Consider the following 22,259-nt stretch of genomic DNA (forward strand, 5'->3'; position numbering starts at 1 on the left):
AATATCATATAACAATGGTCTCTCTCTCCCTCTCTATTGCTTTCTCTCTTTATCTTTCTCTCTCTATATATAAATATATACCTCTAATTTATATATATGCCTCTAATTTTTACATATATATAAATTATTTTATATATATATGTGTGTGTGTATAGAGAGAGAGAGAGAGAGAGACCAACCAATTAGGGGAACCTGGAAGGGAAAATCTTTTCTACATTCTCATATGGCCCACAGTGCCTAGAAAACATATTGTACACAGTAGGTCTCATTAAATGAATTATACTAATACATGGTCTGAATAGAGTCAAACAGGCTTACATCCCTCATTAGAGAGCTTCACTCTGTTTCCTGGTGCATTCAAAAAATGCCTAGCATGGTGCTGAGTTCACAAGAAACATTCAAAAGCATGGCTGGGCATGGTGTCTCATGTCTGTAATCCCAGCACTTCTTAAGAGGCCAAGGAAGGAGGATCACTTGAGCCCAGGAGTACAAGACCAGCCTGGACAGAATGGCAAGGCTCCATCTCTACAAAAAAATTATAAATCATCCAGGCATGGTGGCATATGCCTGTGGTCCTAGCTATTCAGGAGGCTGAGGAAGGAGGACCACTTGAGCCTAAGAGGTCAAGGCTGTGGTGAGCCATGTTCACACCACTGCACTCCAGCTTGGGTGATACAGTAAGACCCTGTCTCAAAACACACACACACACACACACACACACACACACACACACACACACACACACTCAAAAGCAAATACCAAATGAGTTGAGCAAGGTCTTGGGAAAATAAAGTCAACACACAAAAGACAATCCCATTTCATTTTCTAGTCAATTATAATAAATATGTGAAAAGTGAAATTAAGCAAACAATATATTTTACAATCACTCCAAAGAAAGTGAAATACTTAAATAAGTGTACACTTAACAAAATACATATAGATTTTATATAGTGAAAACAGTTAAAACAAAGAAGAATAAAGTGAGAGTAATCATTCTGCCTGACACTAAGACTTACCATATCACTACCGTATGAAGAGGATGGTACTGGCAGAGGAATGGACACATCCCAATGAAACAGAATGGAGAGCAAAAAATAGTCCCATATAAATATGTACAACTGATTTTTGACAAAGGGGCAAAAGCAATTCAAGGAGAGTAGGATAAATTGCACTCACATGCATTTATTCCAGAAAAATGAAAACATGTTTGCATGAAAACCTGTATTCAAATGTACAGAACAGCATTATTTTCCACAGCCAAAAACTAGAAACAACCCAAATGCCCTTCAACAGGTAAATGGTTAAACAAATTGTCGTACGTCCATACCCTAGACTACTACTTGTCAATAAAAGGGAACTACCGATACACAAAAAAGTGCATGAATCTCCAGGGAATTATGCTAATGAAGAAAAGTGAGAAAACGCAATCTCAAAAGATTGTATACTGTATGACCCTAGAACATTTTTGAAATAATAGAATTTTAGAAATGGAGAACAGATTAGTGGTTGCCAGGGTTTAGCGATTAGGGATTTTGGGTGAGGGAGGTAGGTGTGATTATAAAATGGCAAGATGAAAGATTCCTGTGGTGATGGAGTATTTCAGCATCATAACTATGAGGGCGGATAGACAAACCTACCTCCCCCTACACCCCCACACAAACTCACACAAAAAAATGGGTACAACTAAACCTTAGAGTATCTGTATAATGTTGGTGGATTATATCAACGTCAATATTCTAGAGTGATATTATATTGCAGTTTTGCAAAATACTGAGGGGGACTGAGTAAAGTATACACAGTATCTTCTTTGTATTGTTTCTTATAACTGCCTGTGAATGTTCAGTTATATCAGTAAAATTTGCATTAAAAACGTGTGAACACAAACGGCACACTCATCCCAGACAATTTTCTATAATCACCCACCACCTTTCCTAACAGGAATGGAGAATTTGTGAATGATTAAGAGCATTCTACTTGCATCTCTTGGTGGGGGAATGGGTTGGGAGGGAGGCATTACAAGAAATAAAAATTGTAGAGATTATATCGGACCAATCATATCATCTTCATTTATGAAGACCCTACTGTTAAAACTTTGGTACATTGTCTAAGGTTCAGGAGAACAGATGTGGAAGTGAGTGTCCAGGGCTGAGACAATGTTCACAAACTAAACTGGGAGTTAAAAGCTATTTGGGAAGACAGTAAGGGGCAAGTGAGTCAAGCATGGATTTTGGCATTTTACAGACCTGAGGTCAAACTTCATCTCTTTTGCCCACTGTCAGCAAGAACCTCGGGTTTATCATCCACCAGTATGGGGTAAAACCCTTGCAAGGTTTTTACAAGTGGTATTTTTATGAGTAAAGCTCCTAGCACATTCTCTGACACATAGTAACTGATGGCCTCTTAAATAAATATTATAATTGGAGGGATGTTCTTTAAAATTGTACATATTTAAGTTATCTGTATACTAGAATCCATCAGGAAACATATGGTATCTGTGATGTCTGGTATTCCCAGAACCTTGTCCTGCCCTGCTGCTGATCATCCCGGCCTCTCTATGCATAGAGATGAACAAAGGGGCCAGCTGGGCCAGGGAACTCTTACCTACCAAATACAGTTAAAGTTTTGACTCCTTGACCCAAGTGGTCTCTTCCATTTTCTCTTCCAGGAATTTAAACCTCAAAGGAGGCAGTTGTCATCTGATAGCAGCTCACCAGAGTGTAAATCCATGACATCCAGCTGCTATGGCTGCTGGAGATTCCTGGAATTTTGTCACTGCTGGGGTTTTTTTGCTCATCTCTTCTTCCAAATGTTGAGCAATTCCAGTATTCTTCCAACAAATCTTGTATGTTGCTTAAGTTAGCAATGGTTTCTGTTACTTGCAACCAAAAACCTTTATGAATAGAAAGCCTTCAAAAGGTACCTGGAAACTATTCCCCAGTTTTTGTTTTGTTTTGTTTTTGTTTGTTTGAGATGGAGTCTCGTTCTGTCACCCAGGCTGGAGTGCAGTGGCCCAATCTTGGCTCACTGCAACTTCCACCTCCCAGGTTCAAGCAATTCTCTTGCCTCAGCCTCCTGAGTAGATGGGACTACAGGTGCACACCACCATGCCCAGCTAACTTTTTGTGTTTTTAGTAGAGACGGGGTTTCACCACGTTGGTCAGGCTGGTCTTGAACTCCTGATTTTGTGATCTGCCCGCGTTGGCCTTCCAAAGTGCTGGGATTACAGACATGAGCCACTGTGCCCGGTCTATTCCCCAGTTTTTGTGTCCTCTGATCCCCACCAGAACCTAGATTCCTGACGGCCAACTCACCCTCATAAGGCTTATCTCAAGCACAATTCCAGGGGAGTAGCACCTCATGACCACTCTCTTGTGGCGCCACTCTCTAAGATCAATGTTAATTGCCCAATTAAACAGCCCTGATGCTGACAGAATGTGAGCTCGTTAGTAAGTGCCAGAGCACATTCCAATTATTAACCTTTATGGTTGTCATTATAAAGAGGAGGGTGCAACTATGGATTTCTGCATGAATGATTACGCTCATCACTCTGAGCCAGAAGGAAGAAAGATGGGTAGAGGGAAAGGTGGTATGCTGCGGGTGAGTTACCCAAAACAACTTTAGAAGCAAATGACACTTTAGAAGCAAAGATGGCCATAAAGTGCCTTAGATCAGTGGCACATCAGAATCAAGAGGGGAGTTCTTTAAAACTCTAAGTTCATGGATCCTGACCCCAGAAATTGATTCAGTGGGATTAGAATAAGGCCCAAGAAACTGACTTTTCTTAAATTTCCCAGGTGATTCTCATAATCCACCTGAACTGAAAATCACTTAGGCAAATATCTAAGGAAACTACTAGTCCCAAAAGTAGTCCCTCAGCCATAGATTTCACATGAAACATGAATGGCTGCCAAATTTGTAAGGCCAGGAAAGCATGCTTACCAACATGACAGCAAGAGCAAGGGGCTGCTGAGAACTGGAAGATCAAGATTGGGGTCCCAGATCTGAAATCACTGACCACCAACCCACTAGGGATGCCAGACAATCCATCTGCAAAATGGAATGTTCAATTACACAGGCCTTCCATTTCTCCCAGAAATATGAGAACTGTCCCGTATTCATGTGGACAATGACTAAAAATGGTATGCAAGTTTAAGAGAATAATAGCAGTGAAGGGGGGGATCTTTTACAAGATAAACCTTATGTATTGGAAGACAGCGCAGCTTTAGCTTTAAGTTGGGCACAAAACATTTGGAAGCAATAATAACATATTAAAAAACTTCCTAAGTTCAGTGATTCTTATAAAGAAATCTCACAGACGTGTAACAGGAAAGGTCTTTTACCAGTTTACATATTTTCCGCCAAATAATGTCTAGGGTAGTGGTCTTTGAAGGGAATTTGCCAGAAACCTCCTAATGACATTAATAGACTATGTCCAATAAAGTAATTGGCCACTAAATGATGAGAAAGTAACTATGAAAGTTTGACTACCTAATCTTTATAGTCGTTATATATATAAGCAGGAATGGGGTATGTCAAATCACTCTCCTATAAACTTGAAAATAGATAGGCTCTGTGTGAGTTGAAATTTTTTCCTTTTTTGGCTTCAAACCACATTCCAAGGGGCCACCTATCATAGTTTTACACACATGGCCATCTGGCAGGGAAATAAATTAAGGCCTACCTTAGAGAGCAAGGAAATGCATCCACTTAAAAATGTTATTTTAGAAGGGACTGTCTGATCCTGTTCACTTATTAACTTCATTAGAAGGCTAATGAATTGACTGCTGAGAAAATGAGAGGGAGCTCAGGCTGTGGACAGGGATGGGCAGAATTTCACACCCTTTATCCAAATGGCAGGGTTATTTATGATTGTGATAAAATGGTACTGCATTTGGAGAAAAGGGAAAACAACATAAAATAACCATCCACAGACACAATCCATACAAAAGTGTTACATTCTCTCAGCCACTGGACAAAAATCAAGATTTATGCATGCTGTGGTCCTGCCTCGTGGAAGAAAAAAGACAGAGCCATAAAAAGAAGTCCTTTTTCCCATAATAAATAGGAAAACATTAAATCTGTAATCCAGATCTGCTTCTCCAGTGTTCTCATTTCTCAATTCTCTAGCAAAGTAAGATGTCTGAGGGCCCAATATTTAGAGCAAACTCATTTCTCATTCTTTTTTTTTTTTTTCAGAACAAAGACTTTCATAGATTGTATGATGCTCCCTGTGTTTAATGAATTTAAACTAAGTAGTTTGGACAGGTGTTCTGGCTAATGTCTGCCAACTGGATAATATCCATCAGTGAACAGCAAGTTAGCAGAGTATGTTATTTTATTGACACTTGGATTGCAACTTCACCAGCAGATTTTACAAAGGAAGGTGGCTGTGCTCAGAAGCAGTGCTGTTAGCTCAAGAAAGGTATCTTTTGGATATCATAAATCCTGTGTGGGCTTCCTGTTTGACTTCCCAGTATGACAGAGACTGTGGATTCAGAGTTGAAAGGGTTTCGAGAGATCATTTCATCTAAGACCTTTATTTGTGAAGAAACAGAAGGATGGCATGAGTAATCTGAATAATTAGTAACAGAGGTGGGCCTAGAACCCAAGCTTCCTTGAGTGAGTTCAGTGGTTCCCAAGAGATTTCAATTTAGTAAGGTTGGTCGTTACTCAGGAATTTATTTTTTCAAAAGCTTCAGCTAGGTGTGGTGACTCACACTTACAATCCTAGCATTTTGGGAGGCTGAGGCAGGCAGATGGCTTGAGCTCATGAGTTCGAGACCAGCCTGGGAAACATGGTGAAACCCCATTTCTACAAAAAAATGTTAAAAAATTAGCCAGGTGTGGTGGCACGTGCCTGTAGTCCCAGCTACTGGGGGACTGAGGCAGGAGGATCTCTTGAACCTGAGGAGGTCGAGGTTGCAGTGAGCTGAGTGCAACAAGTTTGAGAAACATGCATGGCCCCACCCTGCCTTCCATGTTAATTACTTGAGAGACAGCAAAGCTCTTCAATGGGCTTAGATTCTCCAAAAGTTATATGAAAAGGAAACCAGTAAAGACCAAGTTAACACTATGGTGAAGAAATGGAAAATCAGATTGTACTTTGCATCATGTACCCCAAATCACCAGCAGCAGCAGCAGCATCTGGTGTATGAAACCCAAGAAATACATTAACTTTCACCTTTTGCCAAACACAAATGAGGACATAAAGGGGAAGACAGGAATATTCTCTCTCAAGCAGAAATGCATAATTTCCAGGTATGATATGCCTAGGAGTCTAGATTTGTTCTGTACCCCATCCTCCTAAAGATATTAGCACAGTTGTCATCTGGAGCGTGGCTGAGGCTGCTGGGCCAATAGAGTAGGAGTATATGAACAAATCATAATTATTATATTAAATACTGACTACATTGACAACATTTGCATTCCATGCATTATTTCACTGAATTCCCACAAAACCTGTATGAGATAGACTTTATTATCTTTCTATTTTTATGGAGAAGTAAACTGAGGCTCAAAGAGACTAAAACATTGCTCAAGATGGTATAGCTAGTAAGCAATAGAGCTGGGTTCACATCCAGGCTATTTGAATCCAAGACCCACCCCCCCTTTAAACACTATATATGCCATCCCACTGTCACCAGATGTTTCTAGGAACCATGGGAACTACCAATATCTTTCCTTTTTATTTATTTATTGTTTTTGAGATGGAGTCTCGCTCTCTTGCCCAGGCTGGAGTGCAGTGGCATCATCTCAGCTCACTACAACCTCGGCCTCCCAGGTTCAAGTGATTCTCCTGTCTCAGCCTCTTGAGTAGCTGGGATTACAGGCACCCACCACCACTCCCAGCTAATTTTTGTACTTTTTAGTAGAGACAGGGTTTCACCATGTTGGCCAGGCTGGTTGTGAACCCCTGACCTCAGGTAATCCACCCGCCTCGGCCTCCCAAAGTGCTGGGATTACAGGCATGAGCCACCAGGCCCAGCCTTCTTTCTTTTTAAGAAGCTTACACATCCCAGTAGAAAAATAGGATATATTATATTAAATAGCAAAACAAAATATATTTGCCATATTGCTCTCTTCTCCGATTCATTCCTAGAATTGTTTTGTATTCTTTATGGAATGATGTGGAGTGGTAATAATAAAAATATGAGCATTTGTAGAGCACAGCCAGTCATTGCAGAATGCACTGTATTTTGTGGATATGTATATATTCTTACATATGCCTGCTGTTGTTTCCCATGTACATTCATCTTATCTTCCAACCAAATGAAACATTCCTTGAGGATAGCAATCATGACATACTTACTTTGCATCTCCCAGCAATGAACACAGGGCTGCTTACGTAACGGATGCTCAATTAATATCAGTTCAATTGAAAGTTCTGTGACCCATTCAGGAGTTTCCACCAGATTGATTACTACAGCAAGCAAATAGGAGACCATCCCAGTTTTAGACAGAGGATTTCACAGCTTATATCAGCCCAGCCTTCGGGACCTCGCATATAAAGAGCCTAGCGAATGGGGTGGAAGGCTTTTAATTAACAGTCTAGCAAAAAATGTCATTCCAATCTGCAGTTTTGTTTCCGCTAATTCACTCAGATTCAGCAGGAATTCCACCAAGGAATTGGGGTGAGCAGCTGTAGAGGGAGGGAAGCGCATAAATAAATCATGAGTGTCATTAAAATTTGTAAACTAATAACTTCTGGGAAGTCTTAGCAATTATTATCAAGGTTTTCTTGGCAAACAAAAAATTAATAAATTCAAAAGGTCTCCATTTTCTATTTTTAAAAAAAGCAGCATCCTCGAGAAAGGTCACTGAGAGAACAATTAAGGAGAAAATAAGTGGTCCAGACAACAGCTTGTGAACCAGATGAAAAGTCACAGAATTCCCAAGTGGCAGGAGTATGAGACAACTCAATACATGGAAAGGGACACGGCAAGGCAGGGCTGGTGCTGGGATTGGTTTGGGGCTATTGAAAACTTTCGTGAGGTTTCCAAATCCTTATTCAGTATAGTTAAAGTGCTAAGCATTGCCAATGATCCAGAAACAACTAAGGCATGCATTCCCTGCCCTTGAGAAGTTCACAGGCTAGGAACAAATCACCAATATGGTGTAAGGATATAAAGCTACCGATAAGCAAAGGAGGAGCCTCCCACCCAGACAGGAGGGTCATGGAAGGTCTCTGGCAGGAAGTGCCTGGGAATCCATACTCTCCATATACATCATAATCAATTATGGTGCATCCTGAAGCCAGGCATACAGGAAGAATGGCTGTTCAGTCTGGTTTCTTTTCTAATAGTAGAATGGCTCCCATAGTACTAGGGTGGGTGCAGTAAAGCAAGGCTAAGAGTGGGTGCAATAAAGCAAGAGAGGAGAGAGGTGAAGAACCAAGGTCTACCCATTGAAGGGGATCATTCTTTGCAAATGATTCCTGTTTCCTCTCGTGCCTAGACAACTGCAAATTCATTTAGCTCTGTGAAGACCCTAGTCCAGCAGCCAGAGGAGAGCTCCTGCGCAGATTCACACCTGTGGACACCTTACACCTGTGGGGACCGCCTACCTGTGGCAACCTCATACCTGAAGTTCCTTTACCATGTATATTTTGTTCTGAAGCTGATCAGTCAGGGACCCTTGATGAACAGTCATACTTAGGATAGAGGGGCAGAAGCTGGAGAATTGCTTGTTAACCCATTTCCCTCCAGAAGTGGGTAACTTAAACTTCTTTAAAGTTTTTGTTTATTAGTCCAAGGGCTTATGTCCAAGACATACAGAAATGAGTCCAAGAAGTGATCTGCCAATCAGAAACATAAATCCTCACCAGTACATATGTTCAAAAGTAAAGATTTAACAACCTCAAGCTGTGGATTGATTGGCACTATCAGAGTTTCCACTTCCAGAGAAAAGTAACATCCTTCCTCCCTAATTGAGGATCATGAATGCCCAAGTGAGGCAGAGATGCACGTGCATCCACGAGTGCAGAGGGCATAAATAGGGCACCAAGGCATGCACCATATGCAGTTGTCACGGAAATGAGAACAATGTGGTCCTCCCTTTGAGTCCATAGCACCACCCTACCACATGACAATGGCCTAAATTTATTAGGAACGGAAGAGACATAAATAGGAGGGTTATGTCTGTATAGCTGCAAAGTTTCCATTTTTGAGAATGGCTATATGACACTGTGGAATGAGGCTCAGATCAAGAGCCAGGGAGTGCTCCTAACCTCAGCCTTATGACCCACGTAACTCAGGGAAAGCCCTGCATCCTTTAAACAAGTCAGTCCCCAACCTCATTAATTCTCTAAACATGATATCTTATAGGTGAAGTGTTTTTTGACTAAGGGATACCAACAGATGGTTGTGCTATTGTGCTAAATGACAAATTTACATAACCACCCCGGTGGTGGTGAAGAAAGAACCTTGGCCACCAGCAGCAGAAGCGCACCAAGGTATTCCGGAAAGAATGTCACAAGGGCATAAGATACTGCTACACAAATTAATGGTTTTAAACAGTCTTTCATCTATTTAGAAGTAGATGGCCTCTGAATTATTAATCCAGTGAGGCAAATAATTATATCACATTGCCACCTGACAGGGGGTGTCATCTTGTCATGACAGCAGCTGTTCCAGGCTTCTTGATTGTACAGAACACCGAAGAAGAATCACTGAATTCAATTGCAACTTGGTTAAGCATGTTAAGCCGAATCACGAAGCTGAAAGGGTGCATGTTTAATTTAGTTTCTTTTCTCTGCACACTGTATTAGGAAGGGAAATCATACTGCTCTAGGCTCTATAAAATACATCATTATCAGTACAGGAAAAGAGAATGGGAGATACAGATCTTTAGAAGATGCGTGAGAAAGACAGTAAAAAGTTAGAAGACTCCCAATGAGGTCCCAGCAAACCAGGAAACCCCCAGAAAGTTTAGGAGCAGTCCCCTTCCTCAGTCACACTCTATCCAGGGGTTCCTAAGCTGGGCTTTATCAGGTCCGTGAACCTCCTGAAACCTAACACAAAAATATACTCATACATGATATTGATCAACAGGGAAAGCCCATAATATCTAGCAGCTTTCCAAATCCCCATAAGGGCACACCATGTGGAATCTGTGATCTGTAAACTCGCTCTGAGTAACTCCCTTTGCTTGGGCCTCTTCTGTGAACCTGACCAATCCCCACACCCTCCGGACCTGGCCCAGCACATTCTCTCCCACAGACCAGCCTCACCTGGACTTGCCCTGTGGTAGGGACATTTCTCCACTTGCCAAACTGCATCCCTCCCCTTGTGCCGACACCCAGCTTGAAGAATCTTTTCTATAAAAGAATATCTTTGACTAGATAGAAATTGGTATTTAAAGGACAACATTCTAAATCACTCTTCTCCCCTCCCTAACCCCCGACCTTCAACCTCAAAGATCTCTGCTAATTCCTAGATAACACAGACTACACTCCCTTGGTGTCTTATAATTTCCCTCACATGCACCTCTGCAGCGAGGGATCCTTAAAAACAAAGTCAACAACGGAATGAAAACTCTATCCAAACACAGGGCTATGACAATCATTAATAATTACAATTAAGTAAGCACTTCCTATGTGTGAGTTACTGGACTAAATGTTTTTACATTTGTTTCACTTAATCCTTAAAACAACCCATTCATTAATTTACTCACTAAGTAAGCATTTATTAAGCACCTCTTGTGTGCCAAATAATCTTCTAGATGCTGAGAATACAGCACTGAATTAAAGTGAAAAAAATTCCCTCTTAGACAAGCTTAGATGTGAGTGGGTGTGGGAAGACAATAACAAAGCAACAACTTAACATTTAGCACGCCAGCTGGTGATAAGGACCAAGAAAAACATGTAGCCAAGTGATGGAATGTGGAATCCTAGGGAAGGACCTCATGATTAGGTGACCTGTGACCAGAGAAGGGAAGGAAGTGAGGTGTCTGCTCTGTCGCCTGGGAGCACTAGGCAGAGGAAAAATCTCAGTGTAAAAGCTCTCGGGAAAAGCATGGTGGTATGTTGGAGGAATAGCAAGATAAATGAGGCTAGAGCAAAGACATGTTCTGTGCCAATTTATATGCAGGGAAACAGACTTAGTGAAGTGGATTGAATGATAAACTCCCTTAAAAGATATGTCCCCATCCTAACTCCCAGAATCTATAATGAACCTTATTTGAAAAAAAAGTCTTTGCAGATGTCATTAAGGATTTCAAGATGAGGTCATCCTGGTTTATCCAGGAGGACCCTAGATCCTCCAGAAGGAACATGGCCCTGATGACACCTTGATTTCAGACTTCTGGACTCCAGAACTGTGAGAGAAGACATTTCTGTTGCTTTAAGCCACTCAGTTTGTAGTAATTATTATGGCAGCCCTGGGGAACTAATAGAGAGAGATTAAGTAAAATGCCCAAAATTACACAGCTTGGTGGTGGACAAATTGGGACTTCAATCCTGGCAATGGAACACCAGGGTACCCATACAGACACCAAGCTATACACTGTCTCTTGGTACATGCTGATGAATACACTGGCTCTTGCAATTGTGAGAAACATCCTTCATAACTTGAAGGCCTCTAGCATTAAGCAACTGGCCTAGGTTCCTATACTTGCCTGGCCTGCTCCTAGAAATAGCCAAACCTTTTCTGCAACATAAGGTAGCAGGAATAGCTGTTTTTCAATGTAAAGATAAAATTTTCTGGCATGTTTCATGATTTGACCAAGCAGACACCACAGGAATGAGGCTTAAAGTATCACACAGCAGCACTGTGCTTGGGCTTGAAGGGAGGTTTCTGAGGCTCTAATTCCCTGGAAAGTACCGTGTGAGTGGAAATAGTCATACTTTCATTTGTTAGAGGCATGCTGGTTACTTATACCTCTGCCAATTTTCACTGAGCAGCAAAATTAGGTTTTAGACGTCCTGTGAAAATGGAGGCAGGCCTCAGTCGATATGAGCAATTAACCCCTCAATATTTAATAGATGCTGTGACTACTCCCTCTTCCCTAGAGAGAAGCTGCCTAGTTCTCTGCAAATAAACAGGTCAGATGAAGAAGCATTTCACACCCCAGTCCCCTCTGCTCCAAAACCCCAGGAAACCCTCAGGACAGGACTTAGGGATGATGATGCAGCCAGATGCATGGCTTTTTGTGACAGCTTCCTGCCCGGTATTGACACATCACAAGGTAAATGGGAGAAAACGAACAACACCTCAAGTCTCACAGACCTAGCAGAGAGGGTGAAGCACCAAGTGCCAGTGGCTGATGAGACCCACTGTCGACCCGTGTGACTGCGTGTCAGTGTGGTCGTATGGGTGTGCGTATGTACGTGATGAGGTATACACATAAGTGTGTGTAACACATGAGCATTCCCTGTCCTGAGAAACTCCCGGTTTCATGGCTTTATTAAGGTTCTCTCTGACTTCACTCACCCATATCCTTCTTCTCCCTTGTCCTGTGTGCACAAGCATTGCTAACAGGGCTAGCTTATCCACTAGGCACAAGAGGTATAGCAGTTTTAGAGGCCCCAAAAGTGTTTTATTTTCAAATCAAAAGAATAAACTAGGCTGAAACAAGTGTTTTAATACATGATATTAATGTAGCTGTCTTTATACCAATGCAGGTGCAAAATAGACCTTTTAATACTATTTTATGGGGCAAGGGGCCCCTGAAGGCAAAAGTGCCTGGGGATCAGAACATCATCAGACGAACTTGTATCTGTACCTCTTCCCACGTGTATCTGTGCCCATGGTACTGCCTTCTCAAGAACCACAGCATCTTACAGATGCAAAGGGCTGGAGACAGTTCTCTGGCCAAGACTCATATCCAGGACAAGGATCCCTCCTACAGCAGGCTTCCTAATCAAGAAGCTCTACTCGTGCATGTTTATCTGATCTCTCTAGCCAGGCCCCACCTTCTTCAAGTAGAATGAGATACTCCAAAAACATAGAAGCAACGAGAGGGCCAGGATATATATGCAACAGGTTCCAAAAGAGATAAGTAGAGGAGGAAAGGAATTCACAGGTGGGGGCCGTTGGTTCCACCTGGAGCATTAGCATGAGCTTCCAGGAAGAGGACTATCTTCTGCTCCTTCCAGTGCACACTTCCCAACTGCTTTGCTTGCGTTTCTTACGTGAGCCAAGCCAGGGTGGCTCCTTACGAATCTCTAATCCGCTTACCTCCAAAGTGAACTCTCAGTCACGCTGCCCAGGTTGAAGTCATATAGCTTCGTCAGGATAAGTATGACCTGCAAGGGGTTGGGGATAAGGGCAGAGGAGAGGAACAAAGGGAGGGAAAAAAGGAAGCTTACTTTAGTTTGTGTAACAATATACAATGCATCTCCTATCACCCAGAGGAGGGCTTAGTATTTATCCATTGAGTTGTGGGGTATTATAGGATCAAGCAAGGGGAAAAAAAGTTATTAATTTAATGCATCCCTGTGATTGGTAGCATTTATTTTAATCCTGACAGTGCTTTGCATTTGAAATAAAACATGCCAACAGGAATTAATTGGCTATTGACAGTTGTTTCTCCACATCTGTCCTCCTTCAAGGTCAGACACAGGCCAGCTGGCTTTGTTCACCACCAAGGCCACCCAGAGATCAGATGATAGGCTTGTTTTTGGTCCAGAGATGACTCTGATTCACAGAATTGGACCTAAAAGGGTAAAAGGGAAGTGGGCCTGATTCTGTCTATAAAAGGGGTTCAAAGAGATTTTGTGTTTCCATCAATAGGGCCTTGGCAGGCATAAATACCTGAATGCAGGCAGGCCTACTTCCCCAACATCCCCTGATACTATCTGCCATCGACCATGTATCACCTGCCCCCACTACTGTGGAGTAAGCAGATCATTGAACTCCACTGGACTCAAGGCCACCTTCTTGACATCAGTTGATGTTAAGTAACCCAAAAGGAAGCTGGACGTATCAGACAACTGAGGCTGCCTGTAATCCAGTTGGTGGTTTTCTTACCCAGTCTTGGGCTGACCAGTCTGTTCCCATGCCCTTTCTCCAGCTAAGGACTTGGCCATCAGATGTTTCCCTACCTGCCTCTCATGCATCTGGGCAGTGGCTTGGGCACAGCTCTACATCTAAAAGGATGCTAAGCGCGTGCACCTGAATCAATTTTAATCAAAACGCAGGTGCATAATACACATTGCCTGCCTGCACATGTGATAATCCAGTTTCACATAATTGTGTTTATCTAAATTTAATGCACAACTCATTTCACTTTTTTCAGCTCCTTCCTATTCCACAATTTAACTTCCTCCAGTTCATTTTCACAGCAACCATTAAATTCTTTCCGAGATAATGAATTTCTGCTATTGAGATGGGACTTTCCCATTCTAGGTATCCATTTAAGATTAAAGACAAATAATCAGCCACTATATTGAACATTTTTATGGCACTTAACTAACAACAAAATGCTCACTTCGAGATTTATTCTCATCCAGCACTCCATGGGGTCAATAAGCCCCATTTCCATTTCTTCTATATAAACTAAAAAAAAAAATTAAAGGCAAGGGATATGATCCATTATGTGCCAAAGGTGACTGGGACATTCAATTTCTCTGTGGTGAGGAATGGAAGGTTGGCAAGAAACATCATCAATGGCATGGCTATTTGTAGAATAGTGGAATTTACCAAGCTACCTGTCCTATTACCACAGCACAAATCAAAGAGTATGTATTAATAGCACACACCAGTGGCATGGCTATTTGTAGAACAGTAGACTCTACCAGGCTACCTGTCTTATTACCACAGCACAACAGCAAGGAATGAGGAACCCATGCAAAGAATTGTTCTCTACAGTCACTTAGAGGTCTTTGCCCCTCCCATTCATAACCAGTTTTCTTGTTTATTAAAGCTGGAGACTAACAAAGAAATATACTTATCCATAGCTTCGCCAAATATCTAGCAAATTGCCAGATAATTTCTGTTTGCTGAATCAGTGTATAGGGTACACACATACACACACACAAACACACACACACACACACACCCCAAAGTTCTTCTGCTCTTGATTTGACCTTATTTTATATACCAAGTCTTTCTTAAAGTCACTGTGTAAAAGCATGGAAGGCTATGTGCAGGCCATGCCAAATTCTGGAAAAAGTAAAAAAGCTCAAAACCGATCTACTAGGAATGAGTCAGAATGACCACCTGACGCAGGCTCTGCAGGAGCAAGTCAGACCATTTCGTGTTTTCCCCAACATCAAGCCTTCAGGGGACATGGCTCTAAAAAGTGCAAAATCCATGTAGAATGAAGAAAGAGACGCTGAGGGTAAGAGTTTCACTTAATTAGCAGAGCTTCTAACCACTAGATCTGGAAAACCCTTCTCCTTACTCAAAGCTTGGACCACCCTGTTTTTCCCTCTCTCCTTCCATCATTTCCTTTCTTCCTCTATTGAATGGCTATGATATTCTGGCCACTGGGCTATATATGGGGGATACAGAAATAAAAGATCCAGATTCTTCCCTCTAGAAGCTCATAGTCTAATCTAGTAGGGGAGAAACCTAAAAAATGAGCAGGCAACTCCTATACAGAGTGATAGGTGTTATGGTGGTGAATGCACAGAAAACCAGGGAATGTTGAGGCACCAAATAGAGAAACTAGATAAATAAGTTAGTGAAGGATTCCTAAGGGTGAAACCCAAACTAATACCTAGAAAGAGTAGAAACTAACTAGCTAAAGGGAGTGCTGAAGTGTTTCTACACAGAGGACGCATCATGAGCAAAGACGCAGGCGTTCTGTAGATAAACCACCCAAGAGAATATTACCAGACTCTCCTTAGTTTCTCCTTCTCCTCAGTAGCTGCCATGAGAATGTGCCTCTCAGATCTCCACCTGCAGGAAGCATAATTGACTAAGCACTCCAGCTGTTGTGCTCTGAAATCCATTGCTACCTCTTGCCAAGCCCACACCCCACAAAAGCTGCTCCTGGCCAATGGTTACAAGCAACAGAAATATTAGGCAGACACATTCCTGGGTGACAGGACTCCTCTGATGGGTGACATTGATGCTAAGATCCCCTAACAGCCTTGCTAAACTTTCCACAGAACCTCACTACAGTCTGAGATTCTCCCAGCCAGCCTACCTGCCTGTCTGCCTTCCTTACCCATCTCCTTCACTGCAGGGTCAGATCTCCATCTCAGCCCAGCAGTTGTCCCAATCTGCTCTCGCTCTTTTCCCATTTTCTCTCATGGGCATTTTTCCTAATAGGTTTCTCAGACATTTCATTTAATCTTCATGTCTGCTTCTTGGAGAATCCAGACTAACATATCCTTCCACACTTCTGTGAATATTACTTCTGTCTTCATAGTAGATGGTTTCAGTTTTACCTCTTAATTCGTGCACTTTCTTGATCAGAAAACTTTACGGGCTTGCTCTGCCAATGGGTAAAATCCATACTCCTTAGACTGGCACACTTAGACTCCATAGTCTGGCCCATGCATACTCTTCCAATCATTTTTTCCAGTTTGCAAAAACCTGTCCTCTGTTTTAAACAATCTAAGTTTTTCAAGGTACCTCAGGTAAGACAAACGCATCCTCACATCTCTGCTTTCTGTCATGCTCTATTGTTATATCGCTGCCTGTGCCCCATCCTTTCATTATCCCCTGTACTTGCCTGCCTGATGTTGGAGAAACAGTCCAAAGCCCACCCCTTTCAGGTGGCCTCCCAGGATTATCCCAGACATCAAAAATGTTCTCTCCTGTGAAGTCCTATTTTGCTTAAAATGGAGTCATGCAATTTATTGCAAACACTATCTTGATAGCTTCTGAATGTTACGTGAGTGGCCTTCTCAACTAAAGCCTACACAACTTAAGGTAGGGATTGTGTTTGGTACTTCTGTCTCCTTCACAGGCTCAGCATATTGAAGGTTCTTATAAAATAATCGCTTTTGAGTAAATGAAAGATATTGATATTGTGTTGGTAAATCACAGACTTCAGCAGGAAATGCTATTAAGCCAGTCTACTGCTCTCATTTTATAGATGAAAAAATGGAGCCCCAGAAAGGGGAACACGACTCAAGGTCAAGTCTCAGCAATGTCTGACCTTGACCAAGTGCCCCCAAGGTAGTGCTCTTCCCATTCCATGAATAAGCCGGAGCCTGAGAGCCACTGGGGAACCTGTTAAATGCTGATTCCATGGCCCACCCCCAGCAAGTCTGACTCAATAGAACCTGAGTAGGATTCAAAATTCTTCTGTGGCAGCCAGAGGACCACAGTTCCAGAAAGGCTCCATCACATCATGGTTCCTTTCCCACCTCTCTGCTACAGTGACACTACCCACTCCACCATGGTGAGATCCTAATCTAGTAAAACACCACTTCGTTTACATTGAATTCAACCTTACAAATAAAGCAGGACACATATGAGGAGGATACCTCAGCGAGGTCACAGCAGCATTCCCCAGAGGAAAAGTCAAAACACTGAGAATTATAGGATGGAAATTCCTTTTCCCCTGGAGTCCAGCACAGAAGGACATTAATAGAGCCATGAAGAGATGATAATGTAACCTTCAGGCTTAAGACATTCTATGCCAAGCAAACAAACCAAGAGCAAGAGAAAGCCTGACCTCTCCCATTGCTCACAGCCTTCCAAAGGCCACTGGGGAGGAGTGAATTTCCACGGAAGAACATGGAAATTAGAGGCAATAAACCCACCTAACAAGCCTGGGGCTGTTGGGCAAGTACTCAGACCAGAAAGAGATGAGTGTGTGGCTCAGGAAACAAAGTGGGTGGATATGGCAGGCAGGATGGTGGAGGGGGTAGTTCCAGATCTACAGCAAAACCTGACTTGAATCTCCTCCAGCTGATGGTCCCAGAATGAGAATGGGACTCAAACTCAAGAAAGAAAAAGCAGGAGCTAACATTAATTGCACTCCCACTATGTGCTAAGTACTACACTGGGCAATTCTCAATCCTCACAAAAAACCTTGGAAACAGAGCAGGTATTATACAATATCTCCCATTTTATGGATAAAGAAACAGAGGCCCAAGGGTTAAGCAAATTGTCCCCACAGCAAACAACCAACAAGAGACAGAGCCAGCATTTCTGCCCGTGCCTGTCTTACTCAGCCATGCTTGTTCTGCTCTCACATGATGCTCCTCCACTCAGTAAGTGTTTATGTGGGCTTCTGTGCAAAGCAATGAACAGGAATGCAGACAAGAGAAAAATGTACCCTTGCCCTCAAGGAGTTTATCATTCATTCATGAATTCCACAAATATTTACTGAATACCTCTTATGTGAACTAGAAAGACAACTGCTAAACTCTGCAAATCAGGGAGAGAGATCTAGAGCTCAAGGCCCAGGGGTAAAGATAACTTTTGTTTTCTTTGTTCTTGGAGAGAGAAATAGGAAGCAGAAATGTGTAATGAGAAAAGAACTAGGCAAATTGTTGGGAGACCCAGGTTTACCAAATAAGCTTTGTCAAATAAGTACCTTTTTGACCTAACTGGCTATAATCCTGGGGGGATTTTAGACAGCAGGAGAAATGAAAATAAATTGGAATAATTCATGAGTAATAGCACTTCTCTCTTCTTACAAGCTATATACACACATACACACAGAGAGAATAGCAGAGAAGTCTGTCTCTATGTGTGTGTGTGTGTGTGTGTGTGCGTGTGTGTGTATAGCTGGAAAATTACATTTATGGAAGTACATATAACTATTTTCAATTGGCATCTGATATCTTATTTGAAATAACACTGTTCATACATCTCTTATAACTTCTGTCATACTGGGATAATATGATTTCTCTGTATGTCTGTCTTCCCTGTTAGACTGTGACCTCCTTGAGGTCAGAAATCAGGTCTCATTTAGCTCTGCATTCCCACCACCAAGCACAATGGCTGACACATGGCAGGCACTATACAAGGTCCTTTGGATGAATTATAAATATGTGGCAGTAAAAGAAGGGATGCGATGATAAATGTAGGAGAGAGGTATGGATAATGCGCTATAAGATTTGAGAAGAGGAAGAAATTACGTCCAGAAAATGTGATTAACAAAGTCTTCATGAAGGAGGGGTTATATGAGCTGGGTCTTAAAGCGTGGTAAGAATTTCTATATACTGAAATGGAGCTTCTCTGCTTTCTTTATTTTTCTTTCTTTATAAATTGGACAGGGGTAAATAGAAAAGAGCAGGGGGTAGAGGAAACATTCTAGTTATGAGAAAAGCAGTTTAGAGATGGAGCAGTATAGGCTGTGTTGAGTGCACCATGATATACACAGGATCCACTCAGAGACATGGCAAGGCTTTGCCAAGGTGGGAAACAAGGCACAAAGGACAAGGGAAGGGTGCAAGAAGAAGAGTGGAATTGCACTTGGTGTAGCCAGTAATGATTTGATTAAAAGCTATACAAGAGTGAAGAGGGTGGTGACAATAGGAGACTATATTATCATAAGAGACCACCATAAATAAGGTGACAATAAGGGACATAGCTGACCTCTTACAAAATCAGTTGGTGTTGTCTTTGTTGAGTGTCTACTTTCAATTTTCTTGTCCCCAAGCACCTCGTATCTTCTGCTGTCCTCAAATGCTCAAGCCAGCTTCAAACACACACAACACTGCAACTAATGCCTTTATTCCTCACTTATTCTCCATTCATCTATTCCTGCCCAATGCCAAGCACAGTATAAGAATCTTGGTAGTAAAGTGATTTTTTTAATGGTTGCTGTAGTCTTGAAATGTGTAGCCCTCCTTAACCTGCTGCCTTCCAAGATTATCTGTATTTGAACTAACAAGTCCAAGTCCCTGACAGGGTTGGGGAGAGTGATATTTGGTGCGACTCTACACATCCCATTTTCTGTGTGAGAGGAAGTGCCCACACTCTGAAGTTTCAGTCCCTATTCCACCCAAGAATCCTAAATATCTCCAGGTCTAAATTCATTCACCTGATTGGATCCAGCCCTCTGCCTCCTGGATGGAGCTTGCAAGGCCACATGGAGAAAATGCAGCACCTGAAACCAGAGGGTTGAACTCAAGACCCAGCCTTGACATACACTCCTGTATGTGCCCAAACAATTCATGTATGTTTTCGGAATTGGATGTGTTTTACTAAAATGGGGTAATGGTACATTTTCCCTGCCACGCTCACAGGGTTACTGATTCAAATCAAATAACGGATGCCAGCTTGCTTTATAAGCTGTACTGTGCAAACATGAGTTATAAGTGTGACAATTATTCTTCAGGAGACAAGGGCTTCTAGTTACTCATATTTGGTGGAAGGGTTTCAGATTCTAGAGTTGCTGAGCTCCTTCTAAAAAATGCCGATCCATTCTAGACCCTAACTGCAATACAGGAGGATGCAAATCAGAGCCAGTGTCCTCACCTGGCACCTCCACTCAGCTTTGGAAGGCAGGCAGAAAGCCCCAGGGGATTCCTGTCCTCTGAAAGGATAATGCGTAATCTGCAAATTCATAAATCACTAGGACGCTCTGGCTCGTGAGCACATTCAGTGAAGTGAGGACCTTTAATGCCTGCAAAATTTTACTCTGAAGGAAAATTACTTTAGTTCATTAAACCTTCCTAAAATCTTGGTGCCTTTAAATCCATGGGGCTCTCTGCACATCCACCTCTAGGTCCTCTCACTCTTATGACCTCACTCCTGCCTGGACCTGATAATTCTTTGCTTTCAGTCAAGTGGAATAGGACTCACTGACTTTCTTTACCAGGAGTGGTAGACAATGGTAACATAAGAAAGTTGCTAAAACATACACTTCGGGGACAGCCTGCAGGAGTGTGTTTTAAGTCTCAGCATGGTCTTGTGAGTCTTGGCATCTTCCTCCCACCTAGAGTAGCCTCCCCCACAGGGAGTAGAAATTAAACATCTATAATCCAAAACTCAACTGACCCACAGTATGAGAATATCTGGGTACCAACTGGGTGTCCAGAATAAGATAAACAGTGCCCACTGCACACCATGAGTTTACAATCAAGTTGGGAAGACAAGGAATTATTAATAGTACAAGAGATACCAACTTCGTCAGTGTGTGATGCAAGAAATTTTACAAAACTGTTAACCCCTTTCTCTGTTTTATTTAAGGGAGTATTACCAACTCTGTGGCTCAGTATGATTCCTTTCTCATCTTGCCCATAGCAAGCAAACACTGAGTCTCCTGAAATGTGTTGGGGTGTACTGCATTGACCAATTTCAGTCGTCACAATTTTTCCATTCATTCACCAAACTAATATGTATAGCATGCTTCCTTTTTGCCAAGTGCTGAATCAGCAGTAAAGAAAACAAATCAGCTTCTTTGCCCTCACTAAGTTTATATCCTAGCAGAGGGGAAAAAAAAAAAACAAATAAATAGGTAACCAATGCAATAGTCAAATGGCAGTGAGTGCTATGGGGAAAAAATAAGCAGGAAATAAGAAATAAGAGAAATACATTAAAAAGTGCAATCACGCAGGGGTGTTCCAGCATGGGCTAGAGGGTGGCAGGTGGGGAATGAAGGTTGCAGAAGTAAATAAGGAGCTCAGAAAAGGCCACTATGAGAAACTGACACTTAAAATCCTGAATGAAGTGAAGGGTGAAGTCGCATGGTTCTCTTGGTAATAAACATGACAGGCAGAAGCAGCAGCAGATGCAAAGATCCAAAGGCAGGAGTGTGCCCGTCATATCCAAGGAACAACAGGAAGTTAATGAAGTTGGAGGGGAGGGGAGGGAGATATTGGGACGCTGAGACCTCACTGGGCCTTGAGAAGCACTGTAAGAACCTTGGTTCTTACTCCGAGTGAGATGGGAAATCAGGAGAGGATTTACATGGAGGACTTAGGTTTCAACAGGATCACTCTGGTTACTGTGTTTACAAAGGCAGTTAGGGGATGAGAGTGGATGAAGAGCCTACTGTGATGTAATCATCCAGGGGAAATGCGGTATGGACTGGATCACAGTAACAGCAGTGGACTGGGGAGACAGGTGAAGAGGGGCAGGATCTAAATATATTTTAAAGATAGAGCCAAGGAGATTTGCTGATAAATTAGATACAAGGCGTGAACAAAAGAGAACAGTCAAGGACGACCCTCAGCATTTGAACCTAAGTGGCTAGAAGCATGGAATTGCTGTCTCATGAGATGAGGACCGTGAGAGAAGAAGGTTTGGAGGAAAGATTAAAAGTTGAGTTTCAGACATTAATTTTGAAATGCCTAAGAGATATTCAAATGGAGAAGTCAAACAGTGAGCTGGATAAATGAGTCTGGAGTTCAGAGAAGAGAGTTTGGGCTAGAAATATCAATTTGGGAGTTGTCAGTGATT

At 42.1% G+C, this 22,259-nt stretch overlaps 1 protein-coding gene across 1 annotated transcript in view; it reads right to left on the reverse strand.

The window, feature by feature from the left end:
- Positions 1-22,259, reverse strand: part of SORCS3 (sortilin related VPS10 domain containing receptor 3) — a 620,529-nt gene that overhangs the window by 410,256 nt on the left and 188,014 nt on the right. Inside the window, exon 2 of the mRNA XM_023206212.2 lies at positions 13,176-13,243. Within this exon, the coding sequence (XP_023061980.2) occupies positions 13,176-13,243 (68 nt within the window). The remainder of the gene's footprint in view (positions 1-13,175; positions 13,244-22,259) is intronic.

Source organism: Piliocolobus tephrosceles, chromosome 9 (genome assembly GCF_002776525.5).
Source record: "Piliocolobus tephrosceles isolate RC106 chromosome 9, ASM277652v3, whole genome shotgun sequence".
NCBI classification, from domain to species: Eukaryota; Metazoa; Chordata; class Mammalia; order Primates; family Cercopithecidae; genus Piliocolobus; species Piliocolobus tephrosceles.